This window comes from Chenopodium album, chromosome 12 (genome assembly GCF_948465745.1).
Source record: "Chenopodium album chromosome 12, dcCheAlbu1.1, whole genome shotgun sequence".
Lineage (NCBI taxonomy): Eukaryota > Viridiplantae > Streptophyta > Magnoliopsida > Caryophyllales > Amaranthaceae > Chenopodium > Chenopodium album.
Window position 1 is genome coordinate 9012346 of NC_137845.1, and position 25632 is coordinate 9037977.

Genomic DNA, 25632 nt, shown 5'->3' on the forward strand with positions numbered 1-25632 from the left:
TATGAAGTGGGAAAGTCAAAGAAAAATAGGAAAATCTATCTCTTAAAGTTTTCCAGGAAATTGTTGACAATAAAAAAAGATAAATAGTAGTAACGTACAATTCTAAAAGACAAATAATTGAATGAACTAGAAAAGAAAAAAAAATAGTGGTACTGTGGTAGTGTACAGCTGTAGTATAAAAATTCTATCACGTGGCACAACCCCAATTTACACACATCGAGTTTTTTTGCTTTCCCTTAAGCTGCCGACTGCCGTGTCCAACTGCCCTTCCCCGAATCTGCTACGGAGTCCATACCCGGATCACTGTTGGGTCAACTCAAGTATGAGGCCTAAATGGCCATGTTGAAGTAACACACTAACACAGCTTACAATCGTTGTTTCTCTTTCTTAGCCTGTAATTGAATTCCTTCTGATGAGACCGATGATAAGAAGCTCATAAATGCTTTTATCATGTCACCTTGTTTGGTGCCATAGAGCTCCCCACCCCTCCCTCTTCCGAATTAAGATATCTATCATATCGGATTCCCTAGAGGCAGCATTCCGATGCCACGGTTTGAGTCGAAATTCTTACTGGGTAACATTGCTCTGCATTCCCTTTTCCTCCAACTTTCAATTCTAAGTTTATTGAACTGTATATTTGCTGCCCCAATGTATAGCTTATATCAATATTACATGGTACAATGTAAATTTTGTTTTGGAGTGACTAAAGCCTGTGTGTATCATACACCCTTACTTTTCTGGCTTGATAGGGATAAACATGCAATTTTTTGTAATTGCTACCCAAAGATAAATTTCGAAGAAGTTGCAGCTAAGGCCTTTTTGACACATTAGTGTAAGTTGTTTAGGTTAAAATTGCTTTAACTAATACCCTCTTACAGTATTACCCATCAGTTGTGGTATATTTGTTAGAAGCAGTGGGATTATGTTGATTTTGCTTATGTACGTATTGTTTGCTGGAGTTCTGTCACTTCTCATGAATTATCTCCATTTTTGTTTATGTGCTGATTATGTGTTGTTAATGCGTGTATCTTGCTGTTTGTTATTTTGCAGACTGCAAAAAGCAGTTTTGTTGAGCATCGGACGTTTTTCCACTTGTATCGTAGTTTTCATCGGATGTGGATCTTTTTGGCCATAATGTTCCAGGTTTGGATTCTTGTTTCCACATTCAGCTTAGGTATTCTTCTATTACAGGTTGCTCATGGTATGAAAATATGTATTGCTACCCTTTCAGGTTTTAACGATTATAGCATTTACTGATAAGCTGAATCTGAATACATTTAAGATCCTACTGAGTGTTGGCCCAACATATGCTGTCATGAATTTTGTGGAGAGTTAGTATTTTATCAGTTTACTCTTATTTCAATTCAAGTTCTTTTTTGTTAACATTCTGCTGCTTTTCTTTTCTCTTCATTCAAGTAAAAAATTGTAAAAAATTTGTGACTATAGGTTGCTTGGATGTTCTGCTTATGTTTGGTGCATACACAACTGCAAGGGGCATGGCAATTTCAAGGCTTATTATTAGGTTCTTTTGGTGGAGTTTAAGTACTACTGCTGTTATCTATTTCTATCTGTGAGTGTGGATCTCTCATTCTCTCCATCATGGCAGCTAAATTTTATCCTTAAAACGTTTGCATTCTGATTCTGCCTATATGTGAATTGAAAATAGGAGGGTTCTGCAGGATTGGAATAAGCAGCAAACTAATTCATCATCTTTCCGCATTTATATTCTTATGCTTGGTGCTTATGCTGGAGTGCGGTTTGTTTTTGGTGTATTATTGAAGATTCCTGCCTGTCATACATTGTCTAAAAAGTCCGATCAGTCATTCTTCCAATTTTTTAAATGGATTTATCAGGTAAGTCTTGGATTGTCACGTATGAGCTGGCTTTTCTTGTTCATTCACTTATAAATGCTCTTTGTTACCAGGAGAGATACTATGTTGGACGCGGTCTCTATGAAAAGCCAATAGATTATGCCAGGTTTGCTTTCCATGCTATGATGCTATCTGCTTTTATTTCTAGTATAAACCCGCAAAATCGGATAACCTACAATAGATTTCCTCTGAAGGGGCTTTAAAGCAAACTTCGTTGCACTGTGAAATGAGTTATAAGAGTTTTCCTAGACGCCTTTTTATATATCTTATATTTTTTGATTATTTATTTCCTTCAAGTTCTTCTTAAATACTTATTGTGATTTGCATGCTTTCTTGTTCCCTCCCTTCCCCACTCTTCATATTTTCTCTCAGATACATGGCATGATCAACACTATTTTATGTTGTTCAAATCTTATACATTGGGATTTTATGCCCTCAAGCTCCTCTAATTTGGAAAGCAGGTCTTTGTGGTTGTTTCTGTAAGTGGAAATCAATTTTATTCTTTATTAACCATGTATAAGCTTGTATCTGCCACTTTGAGCTCTACTGTCTGTATGGGCTCACTTCAGCCCTTTACAAATTACAACTCTAGAATTATTGGTCTTTCAACTAAAAACTGAAAAAAAAAAATTCTATTTCCTATTCTGCAATTCTCAACTCTAGTAGAAGTAAGCAGTCTCAACATTTTGTTTGATCATGTAAGTTACTTTAGAACCAGTGTCGTCTTCTGGCGGGCTATAGGGCCTCTCTTTTGCTTATTCTCTTTGCAAGTTCATAAGGTGTTTTTGTTGTATCCACATTGTGATTTAAGCTCTGTTTGCTTTTGTTCCTTTTTAAGCTTGGCTCTCTCCTGACTAATCTACGTTGTTATTTTGAAGTCACTTTTTTAGTTTTTTTCTGAAAGAGAATTTACTTGGATGACTGATATGCCCTTTATTTCAAATTTATTCAGATATGTTGTCTATTGGTTGGTGATCTTTGCAAGCAAATTTACGTTTGCTTACTTTCTCCAGGCAAGTGTCTTGGTCTTTTTCTCTTTTCTACTGTAGTAAAAACTATATCCTGATCCTGGAACTAGGTTGTGCATTCTGGTCTAGATTTATGTAAAGCTTTAAAATAATGAACATTTGGTTTTAAGATTACTAAAAGTTCATATAGGACTAAAATTTTGAAAATACAATTCTTATATTACTTGAGCAGTAAAATAACATTAAAAAAGTTATGAACCTGGCAAATATTAGTATGAATTCTTTGAACTCAATTTATATTTCAGGCGAGGACATCATTGTACTTGTTTTTTCGCTAATATTTCTAATTGTCACCTTATTTTTTTTGACAACCATTTGTCACATAATTACCATTAATCTATAATAATTTCTCACTTTATTTGTCTAACAAATTTCCTAAGATATAAATTTGGCCAAATTTTCAGATTAAGCCCTTAGTGGAGCCTACAAGAATTATTGTGCAGATTCGATTCGATGAATACTCATGGCATGATTTTGTCTCAAAGCGTAAGAACATCCTTTGCCTGCAACTCCCCCCCACCCCACTTCTCAAACGAAGTCAATTTTTGTTGATGCATTTCTTGTGCTGTATTTTCCAGATAATTATAATGCGCTTACTGTAGCAAGTCTATGGGCTCCTGTCATTGCTGTAAGCTCCTTTTTACATTCCATGTTCTTTTGTCTTTCCATTTTGCTCTCTTTTATAGTAATTGAAATATTATGAGGGTGATAATTAAGAATCTCATTTGAGAAGTCCTAGAGGAAATAAATTAGCTAAATAGTGTAATGTACGTTTGGTTTGGAACTTTCCAATAGCTGAAGTGTTATTTTTTTGGACAGAGGACACGAAGTACTTAGAAACTATTTTGGATTGAGATTACCAGAGTTTTTTTTTTTTAAGAATATAATACAATTATAAAGCACCTCTAAGTGAGGGGTTATTCATTTATTTTCATTACTTTAATTGAAAATTGAAGGGGAAAAAAAAAAAACAAACCCTGCCTATCACTCTGCTTATGCAAAGCCACCATAACACTTTCCATTCTTATAATTGATAGTTTGTAGTTTTATGGTCCATAATCCTTGTCCAATTTTAGTACCACCAGCAGGACTTCAGCACCATTCTATCTCTCCCTCTCCCCTTTCCCTTGTCCGAAACAACAACTTGACCCATAGGGTGAAGGGATTGTTTTCCGGTGCTGGATGGGAGAGAAACTGAGAATTGGGTGGGGATGTGGCCACTGCTACCTAATTTGCAAAATGCTTCACTAATTGCTCAATTTTTATCGCTTTTGAGGCTGTGTTCAGTATGTGTTTTGGGGGCATAATTTCTAATGTAGTTGACTTTATTATTCAAATCTAAGGATAAATGACTATTGATATTACGGTTATATGTTTCCAATCAATTATATGATTTCCTATATTTCAAATAATGCAAATTTCTAGTTTGGATATTCTTTATTCTTTCTTTAGTCATTCATGTAAAAGGTAATTGAAAAAAGTGGAAAGCAACAAGTCTACAACACAAATCAGAGGAAAGTTATATCAAACTTGTTAATGATAAAATCAATCTCTTCCTCACATGTATATAACGTAAGTATCTACTGTATAGTATTTAGATCTCAAATAGGGTAGAAAAGTTATATAAGGAAAGAGAACAAAAGAGGAGATAGTTAAGTCAAAGAAAAAACAAGCTGATGTTCAGTCGTGTGGCCCCCCCTTCCCCCCTCTTTCTAACTTTACCCAATTCCTCTATTCTCATTTTGAATTAAAAAGCAGGATCTAAACTCTGCATAACTAGAATAAGGTAACGACAACATGTTCGAAATTACGGTTTTGGTTGCAATCACAGGGAACAATTTTGTTGTCGTAGAAAACAAAATGTTGTGTTGATCGCGGATCTTGTTGTGATGCAAATTTGTTTCCAGTCTTAGGATTTTATAATAGTTGTAAGCTATTAGAATAGTTAGATTAGACTATGAGAGGCTGAAAGCCATTACTGGGTAGACAATGGCTATTTTTCACTGTATCCATGAATAAAAAGTAACTGTTGAGTGAAACATGGGATCTAATGTTCTGGGGTTAGAACGTTTGATTCAGATTAGATTGTAGATTTCTGGAAAAACAAACCATAAGAAATTGTCTCGTTCAAATGAAAGTCCTTTACAATGCAAAACTGAAATGATGTGATCATTATTTGCACTTTGGTGACAATATTTGAAAAACATGGCCAAGCCAAACTTAAGAGAAGACTGCAGGAGAGAGATCCACCTTATGAACAAAATTCCCCGTTTTTGACTTTTTTTGACTGCTTTGTGGTTAGTTATTTTTAGTAAGGTAACAATTAGTTTTGACTATTGAGTAAGGTATAACAGTGTTGAATCAAATTTTGTAATTGAAAACTAATACTCCCTCTGATTTTTTTTTAATGTTACACTCGACCAGCACATAGTTTTTGACTGACTTTAATATTGTAAGAAGTAAGTGGGTAGTTGGGGCATTCAAAAATCATAAACAAAAGATAGTGGGGCAAATAGTTTATTGGAAAGTAAGTGATGTGATAGGAGAGAAATAATAATGAAAAATCCTATCACGAAAACTTCATTGTGGTCCATGACAATGAATGATTTGATGCGGATCAAGGATCTTGGTCTAGATTTATTTTGTTCAGGATTTATTTTTCCTTATTTTATCCTGTTAGTAGTTGGTTTAATATTATTAGAGTTTGTTAGGATTTAATATTATTTTTTTAGTCATAATTATCCTATCGGGCATGGGATTGTATGCCTATAAATATGATGATTTTCATCAATAGAATCATATGTTTTTGAGTTTAAAATAATTCATTGTGAGATTGATTCGCGTGAGTTAATTTCGAAACGTTGCTTTTCATCTCCTTTGAGTCGAAAAGATCAAAACTTATTGAATTAGGTTTAACCCTAATTGCTAGTATCCCTTCTAGTGGTTTAATCCACATCATCATTTCTGTTACCGTGACTGTTACTATTATCATGACCAAAACCGCTTTTTTTCTTTATGAGAGGATATATATATATGGATGCATTGATGATAAAATAACTCTCGCACCCCCAGCTGCAACTCTGAACTAGTCAAGTATAATGCAACTACAGCCCTTCTCTTCTTAGAAGCATTGCAAATTATATAAGCTCCTGCATCAGAACTATTGCACAATTAACTTGTGGAAGGAAGTAATGGCATTTTATGCTTTGTTGGAGGGGAGGATTGGTAATCTTTTTATGACAGATATATCTTTGAAGTCCAACATAGAGTATTACAAAGTTTGTATGATTTTCTATTAATGTGTGTTTGTCCAGCTATTATAATTTTGCTATTTGTTATGAGTATCACCGAAGTCTTTTAGTGTACTGTGTTCTGCAACTTGTAATCCTTTTATGCTGACCTCCACTTGACCACTAATGCAGATATATCTTATGGATATTCACATATGGTACACGCTTTTATCGGCTCTTGTAGGTGGTGTGATGGGTGCACGAGCTCGACTTGGCGAGGTTTTTATTTTTATTTGATGATTCTTGTATTTTTACATAAAATGGTTTCTGGATAATAAAGACTGCTGCATCCTCAACAATGCCTATTTTTTTTTTTTTTAATTTACAAGCCTCTTTTATCATAAAACAATATTAAATTTCATCCCCTTAAGGCCTCAATGCCCTTTGTCTTTTGTGCTCCACTTATTGATCCAATTTATATGTTCCTTGCTAAATCATGTCGTTCTATTGCAGATACGTTCAATTGATATGGTGCATAAACGTTTTGAGAGCTTCCCTGAAGCCTTTGTGAAGAATATGGCATCTTCCAGAACAAGAAGGTGTGATCTGCTGGTGCCTACCTGACATTGTTGTTTTGTATATGCTTTCTTTGCTATATATTAACTTCTAGCTAATTAGATTTCCTCTTACTATGTAGTTGATATGCTTGTGTTTGCATGCTTTGGTGTTGTGTCTTTGTGTTTTTCTTCTACGGAGGCCATTATAGATTAGGAAAATCAATTTTATTTGCAAGACATGCTATTTGACCCATTCTATGAATTATGAAAGACAATACAACACACAGCATAAAAAGTGGTTCGAAGGTTACATATATTGAAGAGTTCATATTAAAATTATACATCTAGGCCTGTTGATTATTTACTAGCTTCCCATGAAGTAGGCTGCTAAAACTGCTGTACTTTAAGGCCCTTTATATTTCAATTTTTTTCGACTTATATCAGACATTTTTTTTTTCTCTGACAATTTCAGAGAAAATAAGATTTTATTTGACGATTACTCTTTTTACCAGACAAAATAAGCTATTTTTCAACTCCATAAGTTTGTTTTCCTTTTTTTTTGTTCTCCTGAAAGTAAGCTCAAATTAGTTCAGATCAGAAATAAATTCTCGAGAGAGAAGCTCTTCCCTGTAAGATTTTTTGCCCTTTTCTTGAAATTCCACTGACCCTCTGTCTTTATTTAATATATATATATATTTTTTTTTGAAATTCTACCTCACCTCCTTATCCACCACACCTCTTCACGCCTCCTCTCCTCCCTTCCTTTGGTTTCTTCTCCTTTTCCGCCGCTGCAGCCATCGTCGTTGCCGATGGAGATTCCAAGTTAAGCAAGATCTTTTTTGCTTCTTGGCCATTCTGGCAGCATCTGTGGATTGTTGTTGTTGGACACTTCGTGTGGGCTGCTCGTTGATGATTGCTGCCCTCGAATCAAGCAATTGTAAGATTCAATCAATGTGGATGAGTTTAAGTAAGTATAGGTTGAAATGGGCCAAATCTTGGCATTTTGAAAAATTCCATACCAAATTCGGTTTGGCAAGCCTTAAATCCTGTACATACTGGCTGAATTGCGATGTACTAGCCGCACTATTATTCCGTGGTTTGGGGTACTAATATGCAAGTGATGACACAATTTCTTCATAGGTCAAACAACACGCAAGCATAAACAAGACAACGCTGGGTAGAAGGCTTTTGGAATATACTAATTACTTCCCTCTAAAGAGCTTTATTTGCCAATGAACGCTGGTTTGATAGTAACATAATAACAAATTGATTGGTGGTCAGGTATCATAAATAGTTGTCTACGAATTATGAATCTAGTAAAGTAAAGAAATTAGTTAAAGAGACTAAGCAAAGAAAAGTGGGATAGTAAAAGTGGATAAAAAGGAGAGAATATATGTAGGGTAATAGGGAGCTAGAGAACAAGAGCAGTGCAAACCTAATAAGGTAGGATATAAATTCAATTTTTTGAAGTTTTATATAAGGGGGCTAGGATAGAAATTCAATTTTTTTTTTTTTTTTGAAAGAGGGGCTAAGAGATATAAAGAGAAGGGAAAAATCAGATTTGACTAAACAATACAAAGTGGCAAAAAAAAAAAAAAAAAAAAAGTGATCTGTAGCTGCTAATTGCTGTTTCTATTAGAAACTGTTTAATTGCTTTTAATAATTAATTAATGGGTGTTGGTTGTCTTAATGGACAAAAAACAAAAGTTGTTCATCAAGGAGTTTTAGGTCATTAATTTACCAACCTTTTAAAGTTTTGCTGTTAATATAGGACTCTCATTATATAGTAGTTTATTTTGTTGGACTTAAGTGGACATATTGAATATAATGGGCTTATGATTACTATGATATGATGTTCATCTAACAAATATTAATGGTACCTTGCAGATTGATGGCTTTTGATCGACAAAATTCTGAGGTACGTCCATATCTATTTTATTTAAATGGGGATTATCAAATCATGTAATAATGTTATTCTGAGATGCGTTCATATCTGTTTTGGAAAAACTAAGACTTGTAAATCTGTCATTTTAAACTTCAATGTGTTTTATGATATGTTTAAAAAATTATAATGGTGAAATTAAAATTTTTATCTGTTCTTTTTATAGGAGAATAAAGAGGTTTGACATTTGAAGTTCACTGAACTTAGTGCCATACTAATTACAACTGTGAAATCCTAAAGATAGAGTTCTGACGAGACTTTTCCTATTTTTACAAAATCTCAATTGTAACTAGTGATTTGTAGTTTTGTACTTGCCAACCTAGCATATGAAGAATTACAGCTGTAGTCTAACTTGCTTTTATGTCATTGAAATATGGATGGTGGAGTTGGCGATGGATAGCTGGAGCTACCATGGGTGAGTGGTTGCCCCGCAGAATCAGAGGACTGTAATTTATTCAAGACTGACTGTTTTTGCCTACACACCAAATAACAGAAAATAAAGAGAGATGTTGAAACTTTGATTAAAATGCAATAGTGTTTATAGAACCTAGCAGCATTATGCTGCAAATCTCCAATAGTGACTTTAGGTCACAACTCTCACAAATTTTAATATTTCATTCACAACCCCTTCTCTTACTTTATGTACAATGGAATCATTCCCTAGGACAATTCTAGTTGCTGTCTTTTGGCTCGTGAGTGGGTGGCTGGTTGTTGTCTTGCAGCTTCTGTGATGTTTACTCATCATTCTTGCTCCTCTGGTTTTGTCTTCTTTTCTTAGCATACTGCAAGCGTACAGGTGGCCTTCCTTGGGTCATTACAAGGACAACGAGTTGTAGTTTCTGCGCTGGTGAATGGTGGCACAGAGCATGTGGGCTGATTCTGGTAGAGGATAGAGGATGAGTTTGGAAATTAAGAAAGAGTGAATAGGGGAGGTGTGGGAAATAGACTTTTGAGGAGAGAGAAATCTTCTGTAGCTGCAGTAAATGTAACACAACTCAAGAGTAGGAGACTGATTAAGACAAGCTGGTGAACTGAACATTGTTTATAAGATTTGGGCTAACTCCAAAATTGAAAATTTTTGGTCCCCAAACACTTCAATTCTCACAATCACTGAATAATAATCTGTTTTTCTTAAAACAGCATTGGATTATTGCTAGGAATATCAGATATCATTTGGTATAAGTCATTAAGTCGTTGAATGCCTTCTTTTTACTTTGGAATTTACATATACTAATGCTTCTATGGTTCTGCCACTTCTTATATAATGCTTCCATTGCACATGGGGGTAATGCACGTGGTATATGAGAGTGGTTGTAGTGGGGTTGAGGGCATCTTTTGCATTTGATTAGCTAGACTTTGAGAGAATAAAAAGTCTTGGAGTGGGCAAGCCTTCAAGAGAAACTTTAGAAAGGGCTATTTTGACTTTCTATCCTATTGGAACTGCTGAAAATGGATGATGTTGCATTTACTTATGAACATAGGAACTAGAAGGCTGCCAGAATATTACTTGTCCATGAAAGGTTTTCTAATTTGTTTTTATTACTTGCAAATCTAACAGGAGGATAACAAGACATTTGCTGCCATTTTTGCTCCTTTCTGGAATGAGATCATCAAAAGTTTGCGTGAAGAAGATTTCATCAGCAATAGGTATCAAATTAGTGAATTACTGTGACCCTTGTTTTATAAATTTGTTGCAGTCTTGCAGAATTATATTGGGCTATCTGGCTTTCTTTGGCACTGTTGAAAATTCTGACATGGGTTTGCCTTTAGGGAAAAAGATTTGCTCTATATGCCCAGTAACTCTGGTAGCCTTCATCTCGTTCAATGGCCTCTGTTTCTTCTAAGTAGTAAGGTAAACTTTGGTGCCTCTGTTCCTTTTTTTTAATGGTCAGATTTTGCTCGTCGTTGCTCTTCATTCTGTCTTTCATCGTTGCAGATTTTGATGGCTATTGACCTTGCTAGAGACTGTAACGACACACAAGTGGATCTGTGGAATAGAATCAAGAGAGATGATTACATGGCTTATGCTGTTAGGGAATGCTATTATAGTATTGAAAAGATCTTACATTCCATAGTTGTTTGTGATGGGAGACACTGGTATGAATTTCTATGACATATCATTCACATTTGTCTACCACCTGTCAGTTTTTGGCATTATTGAGACAAATTGAAAAAAACTTTTCGTGTATTATTTTTTTTAAAAAAAGGGGAAAGATTGAAATGTCTACATTTGCTATTCCTTCAAGATATATATCAGATTTTCCAAACTAAGATACTGTATCAGGTTTCCGGTTCTCTATTCTTACTGCAACATTTTATTGTAGGGTTGAGAGGGTCTACCAAGAAATTAATGGTAGCATCAGGGAAGGTTCGCTTGTTCTAACGTTATTGCTGAAGAAGATCCCCTCTGTACAATCAAGATTTACCGCATTGACAGGGCTTTTGGTGAGCTGTTCAAAGTGAATAATTCCACCGTCGTTTCTTACAATACTTTATCTTTACATAAATTAAAATCAATTCATATAAATACAGATAAGGAACGAAACTCCCGAACTCGCAAGAGGTGCAGCGAAGGCTCTGTATGATTTTTATGATATGGTGACACACGAACTATTGTCACCTGATCTCAGGTAAAACCATAAAGTCGTTAAATTTTAATGGTTTTGGTGATTATATAATATTAATAATATTATATGTTTTGGTTGGTTTCTCAAATCTTAGTGATCAGATTGAATCATGGAAAATATTAGTTGATGCAAGAAATGAAGGGCGCCTATTTTCCAGGATACAGTGGCCAAAGGATCCAGAAATTGTAAGATTCTTGTGTGTGTGTGTGTGCGCACGCGTGATAACATAAATTTCCTCTTAATGTGTTTCTTCTATCTTACAGAAGGAGCTAGTGAAGAGACTGCACTTGTTACTTACAGTGAAAGATACAGCAGCTAATATACCAAAAAACTTAGAAGCTAGGAGGCGTTTAGAATTTTTTACCAATTCACTGTTCATGCACATGCCTCCAGCAAGACCTGTGTCGGAAATGATGCCTTTTAGGTAATTTAAATCTATGGCTAGCTTGTGAAGGAATTAAAATGGTTGTTCTTTGCCTTGCTAACATTAATCCCCCATTTTTTTGACACCCAAATCGTCAGCGTATTCACCCCATACTACAGTGAGACAGTACTGTATAGCTCTTCAGATTTGCGGGTTGAAAACGAGGATGGAGTATCTATACTATTCTATCTCCAGAAGATTTTTCCTGGTTTTGTTTCTGTCCTCATTATTGTTTCTAATTCACCTACCCTGTGTGGCTTTACCTTTGAAACAAATATCTTTGTTGTTGTAGATGAGTGGGAAATTTTTTTGGAGCGGATCAATCGAGGAGAGTCTTCTGGTGATGTAGATTTTGAAGAAAGTTCTAGTGATAACTTGGAGCTACGTTTCTGGGTCTCTTATCGTGGTCAGACATTGGCTAGAACAGGTCAGCATTGTCTTTTTTAAAGGCAGCACCTTCATCACTCTTTTCATCACCCAATCTTTTATTCAAAGGGGGATTGGTACTTTCTGCTCATGTAATTGTTCAATGAAAGCCTAAATACAACAAATGCAAGATTTGCCAATTTCTTTGGCAGTGTTAACTTATCTGTTCTTATGACAGTGCGTGGAATGATGTACTACAGAAGAGCATTAATGCTTCAGAGTTATATGGAAAAAAGAGGATTAATAGGTATATGTCTAATACATTTGATTTGAAACTTGATGAGGTACATGTGTCAATTAATCATGTAGTTTTTTTTTTTTTTTTTTTTTTTTTTTTTTTTTTTTTGTTTAATTGTCAGAGGAGGACACAAGCTCACTAACAAATCAGTCATTTGAGGTATCGAGTGAGGCGCGGGCACAGGCAGATCTAAAGTTCACATATGTTGTTTCATGCCAAATATATGGACAGCAAAGGCAGAGAAAAGCTCCAGAGGCTGCAGACATTAACTTGCTACTGCAGAGGTATTGTAGCATTTATACTTGGCCATAGCATTGTGCCTTTGTGTATTACTCCCTCCGTCCCTTAAAATTTTCCCCATATTGCTTTTAAGGTCGTCCCTAAAAGATTGCCCCATATCTTAAATGTCCATGGGGGGACCTTAAATTTAGTCTCACAAAAATTACTTTAGGTCCCACATATTTTCACTTTCATTAATTCAACTCAACCAAAACTAAATATAGTAAAATATTGTTTAGGGGCAAACAATTAGGCATGGAGGAATTAGTATCTTGCTTGTTTGTTTTTCAATGAACTGTTTTATTATTATTATTTTTTTTATTTTTTTTTTATTTTTTTGCGAATTTCAAATTAAGCTCTGAAGGCGCTTATAGGTGTCTAGGCACAAGGTAAAGTGGCACATTCACCTTTTTGGTCTAGACAAGGCAGTCTTGGTGGGGGGGGGGGGGGGGGGGCACAACTTTATTTCTAGAAAGTTTTCATATTTATTAAGTGTACCTCACTTATATAAGGTATGCCTAAGGTGCAAGGAATTCCCTTTTGCTTTTTCAGAATGCTAACTAATTGATGGAAGCATTAACATGCTATGAGACATGCTCATATTTAGAATGCTAACTAATTTTCGTTGTTGTGGGTTATTATGTTAACAAATAATATTAATATTCTTATACATAAAATCCGAATCACTATTTTATTTCATTGTTATACCATCTTTTATCAATTTTTTTTAAGGTAAAATGATACTCTCTCCATTCGTTTAAAATTTTCATTTCTTTTAAACATGTTTGCCGATTTTAAATGTTAATATCTCTAATTATATGCACCCACTGTCCCTATATAGTTAATATGGTTTGATGCTTTAGAGTTTTAGGCATTTTTATTGACTTTAGTATTTTATTATGTAAACATTGGTAGCGGAGGAATTTTTTTATTGTAGTTACTGTTGTGTGGGGACCATTACTTTTGTTGGTTGGAATTGGGAGTTGAATTTTTAGTTGATGGGACCAATCCTTTTTAGGAAAGAAATAGTAGTGTATTAGGGACAACCTTATAAGGATAGCATGTCAACTAAATATGGATGGAGGGGATTATCTATTAACTAATACTAAAACAGAATATCGCTGACATCATTTACCTCTATACTATCCTATGTGTCGTTTTCTCAATGAAAATTTTCCCTCCAATTTAATTTGTGATGTCATCAATGATTTTTTATTTTATATATATATATATATATATATATATATATATATATATATATATATTTTCATACTTATTAATTAGTTGGACTTGGATGATGCCAAATTGTTTTGTTATCAACACTTTATACGTACTGAATAATTAATGTCAATCATTGTTTAACTCCACCTTTTCTTCAGATTTTATTAATCAATATGCATAATCATTTTCTTTCGACTATTTCAATTATTAATTGTAATTTATAAATAATGTGGTTCACATATATTCTTAACTGTAAATTATTGTAATATTTAATTCCAATATTTATGTACAATGTAATGCAACAAAACATAAATTTTAAAAAGGATTAATTCTAAAACCTAGTATAAAATATTTAAGAAGTTTGATATTCAAAATGTACTCATTGAGAGCATCAAACGACTGTGTTTTTGCTTGCAAATTAAAACATATACCCAACATGATAGTTTTGATACTTTTTTGTGATAAATGCACATAAATATTGAACAAAAGCACTAGCATTATGATAAAAACTCAAATATTATTATAAATAAAAGCACAGACTATTGGAAAGAATAAAATTATAAAGAGCATCTTAGTTTTAAAAAGCGCGCCTAGGCGCAAGGCTCACAAAGGCGCAGGTCAATGCGCTTTAACCATTTCAGGCGCAAGCTCCTACCAAAAGCGCGCGCCTCAGACCGCCTTTGCCAAGGCGCAAGGCACTGCGCCTAGGTCGCTTAACAGTCAAACGCGAGAGAGAATGAAGATTTGAGTTAAATCTACAGAAAAAGACCAAAAATTTTGCAAATTAAAACTTACCCGGACTTTATTTTACAATTTCGAACAAAAACCCCCAGTTAATTGCATGAATTAGCTTTAATTTTACCACCAAATCAAAAGCCCTAAATATCAGAAACCCTAAGTTGCAAATTCCGAAATAATTGGGGTAATTAGCTGTGATTCCAGTGGATTCCGGCACCAGTCTCATCACATTGTCGCTGGCAAGCTCTCCCAGGTCAGTCATCCTTTTTTCTCTTTCTTCGATCTTTTTTTTTCCTCCTCCTTCGATCTTCTTTCTATCTTTCTCTCTCCTCACTTCCCTTTCTGACGCAAACCACCTTATACCTTTTTTTTTTTGTTTTTTTTTGTTTTTCTTTTAAGACTTTATACTAACCTCATTTCTGTTTTTTTTTTTTAAAAAAAGTCTGTTGAGCTTTTTATTTAACCAGTTTTAATTTTTTTCTTTAAACGTACATAATACTTCGTACTAAGAAAGCAGTAAAATATATATAAATTAAAAATTAAAAATTATGCGCCTCATATACGAAAGGCGCGCGCCTGCGCTTTGCGCCTAGGCTCCATCGGTGCGCCTCACGCCTTTTAAAACTAAGAAGAGCGTAAACATCACTATGAAAGAACTACACATTTAACAAAAATAAAAGGCATATTTTTACATAATGAAAGCACATTGGGTTGTTATTTCACCTAGTTAAATGATGGTCTACATACAACTAGGTAGCAAATTAGTACCTACATGGGCTACACCTATACATCCGGGGGTAGTTTTGAATTTTTTTTTTTTTTCTTATAAAATACAATACTCCCTCGTTCCCATATAATCAATAACATAATACTAAAACAGACACCGAAAATGACACATGTCACTTCCTGGTGTCGTTTTTTCCCTCCAAAAAACACTTTCCAAATAAAAAAAAAATATGTTAACTTTATTTTTCTTTTTATATCTTTTTGGTTGACAACTTATTTAAGACAATAAAATTATACAATGCATATATTTAGTTCATACATTATAATAGAAATTAAAGATTCTTTTCCTCCAAAACAAACACCGGGAGTGACATGTGTCACATCCTGGTGCTGTTCTTTCCCTCCAAAACCCCCCCTCCCATTTTAACAAATTTTTTTATTTTATTTTTGGAATAATAGTATAATACAACTATAATACTCCGTAATATTTATTCCACTTATATATTATTATCTCTATATAAAATGTATACCTTTTTATTTTGTGTTCCAAAATTTTCCATTAACATTTACATAAAATATAATTCCAACTCTTTTTTTAATTATCTTTTAAATGGAGTATTATTGAATATTACTGAAAAAGTAATAAAAAAAATTGATTCATATATTGAAATAATTGCATTTGTTTATTTCACTGGAGGTGGCTCATTTTTATGCATCACAATTAATTATGAGAAAAAGATTATTACTTACCGTGCATCGCACGGGCACTAATCTAGTTGACACATTGAAATTGACACAAAGTTCAAGGAAAGTTTGAGTGGGGTAGTTTTATTGAATTGTTATTGTAAAGTGAAGTTAGTGGAACTTTATTTGTGGAATTATAGCAAGATATAGGCCATTATGCAAATGGATGACAGGAAGGGGGTGAGGGGTTCTATTAATATTAACCCCAAAACTTGTGGGCCATTGTGCAAGATAGAAAAACAAACATTAGTGTGTCCTTGCCATTTTTTTGATAATGTATCAATTATTCAGGAATGGACGAAATGTTAATAATTAATTAAGATTTAATAATGAAATATATCCACAATTATACTTGGTGAAATTATGGTTAACGAAGTAGGTTGTTATAGGGAGCTTTTATTAGAGGATGAATTTGAGAAGATGAATGTTGCTGTGTGCTAGATTTTCATTATACTCCATATTTCACACACACACAAAGTGTGTTAATTGTGTAATTATGTTTATATTTGTTTATGTACTATTTTGGATTTATGGGGAACCTGCCATGTACTTTTTGACAAAGAAAGGTTCCTGTTTTAAATGGGTAGATGCTAATCATCTCTAGCCCAAAAAAACACGATTGAATTGGATATCCAGTATTATGTTTTATGCCTGTTTGTATTGCTGTAAGTAGTCTTCTACCTTTTCAGGAATGAGGCACTTCGAGTTGCTTTTATTCACCTAGAGGAAAGTACTGGACCTGATGGTACCGCTTTGAAGGAGTATTATTCCAAGCTTGTTAAAGCAGATGTACATGGAAAAGATCAGGTAAAATGCAAACTGTGTTGAATCTAATTTTCATAAATGTCATGACTAAAGAATGTGTTGTTTAACGGATGACTGAATGTTTGTCTTTTCACTTTTGTTCATCAATTATTCTGTATGTGAGTGATTTATAACCTATATCATGATTTGTTTCTCCTCCACCTTTTTGTCTTGCTTCTGCAAATTCATTCAAAGGTCACTAAATGTATTTCATCATGTTCAGGAAATATATTCAATCAAACTTCCTGGAAACCCAAAACTTGGTGAAGGAAAGCCTGAAAATCAGAATCATGCAATTGTTTTTACACGTGGAGAAGCAATTCAAACTATTGATATGAATCAGGTAATCCGTTATCTCCTTTTGGTATCAATCTCTTTTACCATCTGATGAATAATATCACTGCAGTATATATAAAAGTTAGAGAATCAGATTAATTTAGTGTTTATAGTGAAGGTGCCATTTAAAGTAGCACCAGAAGGCCTGAACTTTGTGGTTGCTGCTTGATTTGGCATGCTTTATTTCTCCTATATCAACTTCAAAAGTATGTTGAATTCAGGTGCATTTTGTTTCCTTCAGTATATTGTGGATTCCGTTGAGCACTAGTCTATGAAACATTTTTTGTATGACATGAGAGGCTATAGAATTATAGTTTCACTAGCTCTTATCTTCAGTGGGACCTTATCTGTACACAGAATATAAAGGAAAGGAAAAATATTAGGTTGTATACTCATACAACAGAGAATGGAATAACAAGAAATAAGCTACCTGAAACCCCCCCCCCCCCTCTACATACCCTTGAATAGTATGATGAAGGTCCATAGTCCTTAAATTTTTTAAATTGTAAATTTTAGGTTGTACCCATATGATATTCAATATGATTATCTTAATAATAATAGACCTGTTTAATTTTTTGTATATATATATATATATATATATATATATATATATATATATATATATAATGTATATGCATTATATATAATGTGTATATATATATATATATATATAATATATTGATAGATTCATGAAGCGATTTCCTCTAATTATTAATGGGTGGTATCCCTGTGTAATTCATTTTGAACTCCTTAATTGTGCCTTTTTTTTTTTCCTGTGTAATTTCTTACGTGTTTTACCAATTCACTTTTTTCTCTACCTTCATCACAGGATAATTACCTTGAGGAGGCAATGAAAATGAGAAACCTTCTTGCAGAATTTCATGCAAAACATGGTATCCGTCCTCCAACAATTCTTGGTGTAAGGGAGCATGTTTTCACAGGAAGGTTAGACATCTTGTCCCTGCCCGTTTGACACTTTTAATTGTGTAGCTTTTATTACCTATCCTTTATAAAGCGTATGGAAATTTTCTGTGCAGTGTTTCTTCACTTGCTTGGTTTATGTCCAATCAAGAGACCAGCTTTGTGACATTAGGTCAGCGAGTTCTGGCAAAACCTCTCAAGTGAGTTTTTATAGCTTGTTGATTACATTTGATAGTTGTCCCCCCCCCCCCCCCCCAATCCTTTTTGAAGGTACCATCCTTGTAGGTGAAATCACGACTAATAAAAATCGAAACGAAATGTGGCAGTATATTCTCAGCTAATAAAGAAAAAAGGGAAAAAAAACAACCATTTTCAGGCAATTATTTGAGTTCGACACAGATTCAGCTTTGACAAAATTCAGTTTTGAAATTGATTGAGATTTTTTTCTTTTCTTTTTTTTTTTTTTTTTTTTTTGAAAATTAATAAACAATTATTATAGGATTAAATTATGGGTATGTAAATTTCAAATTCTATATTTTCTACTGTTATGACACACACACACAGAGGAATTTGCCTAGAATCTATATTTACCACTTATTTTTTCTTTCTATATATTGCAGAGTGCGTATGCATTATGGACATCCAGATGTGTTTGATCGTATCTTCCACATATCTCGTGGTGGTATTAGTAAGGCTTCACGTGTTATTAACATAAGCGAAGATATTTATGCTGGTATGTATGATTTTTACGCCATTGCTTATTTTCTAGTTATAGTTTATAAATGGAAAATAATGGATAACCCTCCTTTCAATCCTAATAATTTGATTTTTATTCATAGATGATTCTCCTAAAATTTAATGGTGTGCCTTTTTTGTCACTTCACATGTGTCAAAAGAACTTATTTATATGTAATTACTTCCTCATTAGCTCATACGTCATAGTCCGATTATTGTTGTTTCAAGAGAGTGCATGGCTTTCCTGATAAAGAAGACATTTTTTTTTTAATCAAACCTCCACATAAAATTCTTGAAGATCAAACCTATCTTGGAAGGGACATTTCAAGGTCCCTCCATGCATAATGCCTTCTTACTCAGCGGACCCCTATATCCAGCTGCGACCAACCAAAATGAAGGGGAATTGCTTCTTGCCTTCTATGGTTTTCTGTTTCAGTCGGATAGTCATAGTGTTTGAAAAAGCGCGCCTTAGGCGCAAGGCGATCAGGGTGAGCGCTTATTTTAGTCTGGGCGAGGCGTTTTGGGTTAGGCGCACTTCAGCCAAAATTTTTTAACTGCCCATATAGTGCGCCTCACTTCAAAGAGGCGCACTTTGACCTAGGCGCAGCAGAACCCCTATCGCTTTAATGCGCCTTGAGCTTTTTCATACATTGGGTAGTCATGGGAACTTTGGGATCTTGTTACTGTGCACCGATGAATTCTAAAAATGCAAAGCTAGTAATGATTCGAAAAATATAGAAAACAATTGTTTACTTTTGAGCAAATATAGTATGTCTGTGTAGCTCACCTTCTCTTTCTTCTTTGAATCTATGGAAGTATCCATAAATTTGTCACATTGTTGAATCTAAATATCTTTGACTGATGAAGTTACGGAATTTTATTAAGAGGGCAATAAAATTGTGATCTTAAGAACTGCATTTTCTGTTCATCTGAAACATTAACCAAATCACAGTACTCTAATGATGATGTTGAAAATGTATCTTTTTGTAAACAAAACACTATAAATGTTAGGTTCTGAGTGCGTAGTGGAAGCAAATTAAGGATGAAGAGATTGAAAAGTATATTAATAGGGTAGGTATAAAAGCAAGACAAAGTAAAAGGGACACACAATATTTAACGTGTGAAAAATTCTCAATAGAGGCTAAAACCCACCATTGCCGAGCAGAAAAATCCACTATATGAAAATTAGGGAGTACAACTATATAAGTACCCTGAAGTATTAGGGGTAAGTGTTATGAATACTAACTTTCACTATGTATTAGAAATAAACTCACAAAGGAGTAGTACAGAAGGGAATAGTGAAATCGTAGTAGAGAATGTGGATTGTATACAAGGAGGCTTGATATGTAGGAAGGCTTGTGTATAGGTATAGCTAGAATATTTTAGAACTCCCTTCATCATTCTTGTAGCCATAATGCTCTAGAATATTCGAAAAGCATATCTTCTTTTTTTTTGTTGAAACACACAAAGCATATCTTTTTATTACTTACAATTATAAGAATTTTCTAGAACATTCAAGGAGCTTGCATGATACAAGCTAGTAGAAAAATCTAGTCCTATATCTTCTATTATTTCATTGGTTGTTAATTAGTTGGTGGTGAGCTTTGTGGTAATGATGGTGGGTAAGGAAGAGAGAGCAAAAAAGTGGTGGCAGAGTAGAGATAAGCATTATGAATTTCAATTTCCTTTGTTTATAACCAAACATCATGTGCAATAAAGGGGGTTTCATTCCTTTCTCCTCCATCCCCTTTCCCCTGCACAAACCAAACTCCCCCTTAGTGTTAGGGTAGATGAGATCAAGACATCACATTATTATTTGACTGAATTCCAAGCTGTGTAATTTCAAAGTGATAATTAGATTGTGCAATCTGTATATGGATGAGTAAATTAGGGCTCTTTATATTACAACATTTGTCTCTCATTTTTGTCTACTTTGGAATCTGTGACAAAAAAATAGTGGGCTGGAGGGAAAAGTACATGGGAAATTTGAGTGGTTGGTTACTAGGTGATATTTGAGAATTACTGATATGTGAATATTATGAAAAAGTGTTGAACAATGACACATTTTATACTGATCTATAATATGTGATTTGTGAGCGATTAGTCAAACAAACCCAGTCATTGGCCCAAACAATTGGACCTACGCTGAATCATAGAATAAAAATGCGGTATCGGTCGCGATCGCGGTATCACGGTAACGGGATTGATGCGTTAGTCGCGGGCTGGGTCGCGGTTGTAGCGGCAGAATTTTGTTTGAAATTTATTTAAACCAAAAACTATGTTTTAAAATTTTATTTTATTTAATATTTAAATTTTATAATTAATCCATTTAATTTAAGGCTTTTTTTCCCAAATGACAGTCAAATTTCACTTTTAAAAGTTAGGAGTAGTACACAGCGTAATATACAATATACGAAAGTAGTACGGTACTAAATTGAAAACTTGGCAGCGTGAGGATGTTTAACTTTCCTAAAAATAACCTGCCCTACTATCCCCACCTACCCACTTAGTGAATTTATTTAAATAAATAAACCCTGCCAGCTCACTCTTCTTTCTCCTCTTCGAGTTCAGGAAAGAACTCTAGATTTTCATGGAGGTTTCTCCATTTTTTTTTCATTTTCCCCTTTCTTTACCCTTCTTAAGCAAGTACTTTGCTGAAAATTAGCCAGCTGTGAGATAATATCGGTCAATATGGGCGAAATTTAGTTCGTATCGGTCGAATCGGCTAAAATCTCGGCGTTTTGAAAAACATCGCATCAAAACGGGAAAACTCTGATCGGTAGGGTTGAAGTCTGGTACATATCGGCCGAATCGCGACGTATCGGCCGTATTTTATACTATGCGCTGAATTTAAATGGTGCAAGGTGCGACTTTCTTTCAACTTTATTATACTCCTCTAATATTTTAATACTTGCTCCACTTTCCTTTAGCAGTCGTATTACTTGTTTTATTTCCTTTTTTGGAAACTTTTAACAATATCTTATTATTTTTCTCCCACTAGTGTTCCCTAATACCATATTTAATATTTTTCATATTCTCTCTTCTCCGCACTTATATCACTTTTGTCTTTTTCATATTTTTTAATTCTTCAACCAACCCCATTTCCATCATAAAATAATACTTTCTACTATTCCTCTTAAATCCCGTGACCGGAGAAATAGAGCAAGTGATAAACTATGGAAGGACTAGTTGCCTAAATGGCCGAGTTATTGATATGTTAACCCGACTATCTACTACTTGGGGTTGCTACTGTTTCTAAATTTGCATAGCAAGCTGTGTATCTCTTAGTGAGTTGGTCAATGTTCGGTAGTGTTCTACTGGATGTCAACATTGTTTATGATTCAGAATAGAAATTCCTTAGTTTTCTTTAATAGTGTGATAAACAAGAACTTTGTTGTGATTTGAAAATAAGTTCATTGTTGCTCCCAAAGTCGTTAGATTTGGTCTAACAAAGTATAGTCTCATGGGAGATTAGTTTTGTATATTGTCTGTATTAATGTCTCTTAACGATTATCTGCGGAACTTTTCTTTATAGTCTTGTCCTTTACCGCTACCGCAAAAGTTGGTAAACACTATTTTTTTCACAATATTTTTTTGTTATAATTCTGTGTTGCTCCAAATGTTGCAGGTTTTAACTCTACCTTGCGTCAGGGAAATATCACTCACCATGAGTATATACAGGTTTTGCTGACTACTATCTACTTTTTTTTTATTTTTTTTTTATATATATATTTTTTTATCATCTTACTCACCTCCTAAAGTAAGGGCCTATTCTTTATACTTATTTTTGCTTAATAAGAAAGAAAAATTTATTAACGGATTCTCTATTATATTTGTTCTTTAAAGTTACTAATTTTTGCAGATTAAAACTTATTTTGATTGAACCGACTTAATTTTGCTAAAATTAACTTATTTTTACTAAACTGAATTTTTTTTTACTGAATTGAAATTATTTTTACTGGATATTATTTTACTAATGTGAAGTTAACAGGACCTAAAGTCACTTTTTCTACTTCTGTAGATCAGATTTATTTCCCTTGAAGTTCAATCTCCTTTTTTTAGATGAAAAATTATTCCCTTCAAGTTTTTACCTTTTTTTAGGGAAATTCTACGTGATGGCTTTTTTACTTTGGTGGATTTTTTTTCTTTTTTTTTGGTTGTTCCTAAAGAGACCATGTGGTTATGTGTATATACATAGTATGCTCCAATGACTCGTTTAAATGGCTAACTCACAATTTAATGATAGCTTTTAAACTTTAATCATAGATCACTAACCTAACCATAGATAACATCCCTCTTAACCACCCTTAGGCTATGTTGGGGTTAGCTAGCATGGGTTTGTTAGAGGTAGCTGGTGGGTGGGTGGTGGGATTGGTGGGGCTGTGCAAGAGGGCAATATGGTTGGTGGTGGTTGGTTGGTAGTAGTACACATAGATGTAAGTTAGTATATTAATGTATTAAGCGTAGGTTAGCTATGTTAATGTCACTTGGAACCTTGGTTTTAAAAAGCGCGCCTTGCTCCCAGGGAAATGGGCTTTAGCTAGGCGAGGCTCAAGTCACCTACGGAAGGCACGCACCTCGTGCGCCTCCAAGCGCCTTTGGTAAGGCGCGGCTTTGCGCCTCAAGGAAAATAACTAAGATTTAAGTTATAAATTGAAGAATGATGGACATTTTTTCAAATTCAGACTACCTTAGCTTTACATATATCATTATTTAATTTATTATGAATCTTTTTAATTGGTATTAAGTACAATCAAAGTAAAAAATAATTTGAAATAAATAAATACATGCGTCTTGCATACAAAAGGCGCGCGCCTTCGTCTTGCGCCTAGGTTGCAAGGACCATTTGCGCCTTTTAAAACTAAGTTTGGAACACCCTAATTACTTATGCATAAGTAAAATCTCACTAAAGGAAAGAGCAAAAAAAGATCCACCACCTGGAATTTGCAAATATATGTGGCCACTATGTAAAGTTTCCACTCCCCCCCCCCCCCCCCCCCCCCCCAAAAAAAAAAAGAAAAAAAAAATAATAATCTTTTGCATGGTCTAGGAATTGGTGGCAAGACTAAGACCTAATTTATTTATCATTGTATAGGTTGGTAAAGGAAGAGATGTTGGGTTGAACCAAATTGCTCTGTTTGAGGGTAAGGTTGCTGGAGGAAATGGAGAGCAGGTCCTCAGTAGAGATGTGTACAGGCTTGGGCAGCTTTTTGACTTCTTCAGAATGCTTTCTTTCTACTTTACTACTGTGGGTTATTATGTGTGCACGATGGTAAGTTTGTCATCTCTTCTCTCTCTCTCTGTCCTTTTTTGCTCCATAGAGGTAATGTTACTTTTTTAATCTTTGGTTGGAAGAAATTAATGAGAGAGAAAATTGGTGGGACCAAGCGTAATGGTTGTGAGAAAAGGTGTGGTCATCTGTACCCAAAAGTAATGGGGCAAACTGAAAGTGACGGAATAAAATGAAATTGGGGCAAACAATAATGGAGAGAGGGAGCACCTTTTACCTTAATTTTATTTCAGAAGTTGCTGTTTTTCGTTAGTTGATCATTCTTATTGCTGACATCATTGAATTTCTTTTCGATGCAGATGACAGTTCTTACTATATACATTTTCTTATATGGAAGGGTATACCTGGTAAGTTTATCTAGATAGAAGACTTTGTTTTTCCTTGCTTTCTTGAATCGCATGAATAATTTCATTGCAAGTATTCTGGTTTGGTAGAACTCAAATCAGTTTTAATTGATAATGAACTCCATCCCATAATTCTTGGGTTAAATTTCTTTTTGGTAGTTGTATCAAAATAACGTGACTTACAGGTGATTCATTTGATATTCTTTTGATATTTTATTTCACTAGATACAATATATTAGGGAGTTGAATAAAGTTCAGTGCATTATGTACTACGGTATTCAAATTGAGAGTTGTATTGGAATTATTCCAAGGCAATGCATTTTTTCTTTTTCTTCTGGAATTTGAAATCTAAAAAGATATGTAGTTACAGGAACTAAGGAATTTTCTTTGAAATTTTTATCTAGATTTACATGTCCCGTTATTTTTCACAAAATTTTTTTGCTACAACAGTTTGAAGCACCATTTATTAGATACATAGAGGATTATTGACCAAGCTTGTTTAAATTGTTGCAATATTCATTGCATAGCTGTTCTAAGTTCATTGTTGTTCTGATGCCAAGCCTTTGTATATACTCAGGCGTTCTCTGGACTTGATGAAGGGATCGCAAAAGATGCCAGAATTTATGGAAGCTCAGCTTTGGATGCAGTTCTAAATGCCCAGTTCTTAGTTCAAATTGGAGTTTTTACTGCTGTACCAATGATAATGGGATTCATACTAGAACTTGGATTACTAAAGGTTTAACTGCTTATTCTCCCTTTAATATTGATAGCTCAGATGTGCTTCCAGCAAAGTTTCTTAAATGATCTTGATGTTATCCATTTAAAAATTAATTTTTCATTGAACTTATCATTTGCCTTTCCCAGATTTCTTTCCAATCACTTTAATTCAATTGATCAGCCATTTTCTATCACTTAAGAAGATTTTATGATCACGTGCAGGCTATCTTCAGTTTCATTACTATGCAGCTGCAGTTATGTTCTGTCTTCTTCACATTCTCATTAGGAACAAGGACTCATTACTTTGGTCGCACTATTTTGCATGGAGGTGCCAAAGTATATGCTTCTACTTAACTTTTGTATATCATGTCTTCATTTAAAAATTTGTATTTTCTTCTGTTTGCCTGCATTTCTTAACATTTTTTTAAATGATT

The 25632-nt window shown here is 34.1% G+C and overlaps 1 protein-coding gene across 1 annotated transcript in view; it reads left to right on the plus strand.

Moving 5' to 3' along the window:
• Positions 1 to 25632, plus strand: part of LOC145570247 (callose synthase 10-like) — a 45737-nt gene that overhangs the window by 14530 nt on the left and 5575 nt on the right. Inside the window, exons 13-44 of the mRNA XM_081629285.1 lie at positions 1051 to 1143; positions 1232 to 1331; positions 1447 to 1570; positions 1667 to 1853; positions 1925 to 1977; positions 2824 to 2884; positions 3304 to 3385; positions 3478 to 3527; positions 6322 to 6408; positions 6643 to 6728; positions 8574 to 8604; positions 10187 to 10275; positions 10399 to 10480; positions 10565 to 10725; positions 10953 to 11073; positions 11161 to 11258; positions 11350 to 11440; positions 11519 to 11679; positions 11778 to 11887; positions 11972 to 12106; positions 12284 to 12352; positions 12465 to 12627; positions 16741 to 16858; positions 17079 to 17198; positions 18021 to 18136; positions 18229 to 18312; positions 18733 to 18845; positions 22476 to 22528; positions 23943 to 24119; positions 24437 to 24484; positions 25059 to 25217; positions 25421 to 25534. Of these exons, the coding sequence (XP_081485411.1) occupies positions 1051 to 1143; positions 1232 to 1331; positions 1447 to 1570; positions 1667 to 1853; positions 1925 to 1977; positions 2824 to 2884; positions 3304 to 3385; positions 3478 to 3527; positions 6322 to 6408; positions 6643 to 6728; positions 8574 to 8604; positions 10187 to 10275; positions 10399 to 10480; positions 10565 to 10725; positions 10953 to 11073; positions 11161 to 11258; positions 11350 to 11440; positions 11519 to 11679; positions 11778 to 11887; positions 11972 to 12106; positions 12284 to 12352; positions 12465 to 12627; positions 16741 to 16858; positions 17079 to 17198; positions 18021 to 18136; positions 18229 to 18312; positions 18733 to 18845; positions 22476 to 22528; positions 23943 to 24119; positions 24437 to 24484; positions 25059 to 25217; positions 25421 to 25534 (3336 nt within the window). The remainder of the gene's footprint in view (positions 1 to 1050; positions 1144 to 1231; positions 1332 to 1446; positions 1571 to 1666; positions 1854 to 1924; positions 1978 to 2823; positions 2885 to 3303; positions 3386 to 3477; positions 3528 to 6321; positions 6409 to 6642; positions 6729 to 8573; positions 8605 to 10186; positions 10276 to 10398; positions 10481 to 10564; positions 10726 to 10952; positions 11074 to 11160; positions 11259 to 11349; positions 11441 to 11518; positions 11680 to 11777; positions 11888 to 11971; positions 12107 to 12283; positions 12353 to 12464; positions 12628 to 16740; positions 16859 to 17078; positions 17199 to 18020; positions 18137 to 18228; positions 18313 to 18732; positions 18846 to 22475; positions 22529 to 23942; positions 24120 to 24436; positions 24485 to 25058; positions 25218 to 25420; positions 25535 to 25632) is intronic.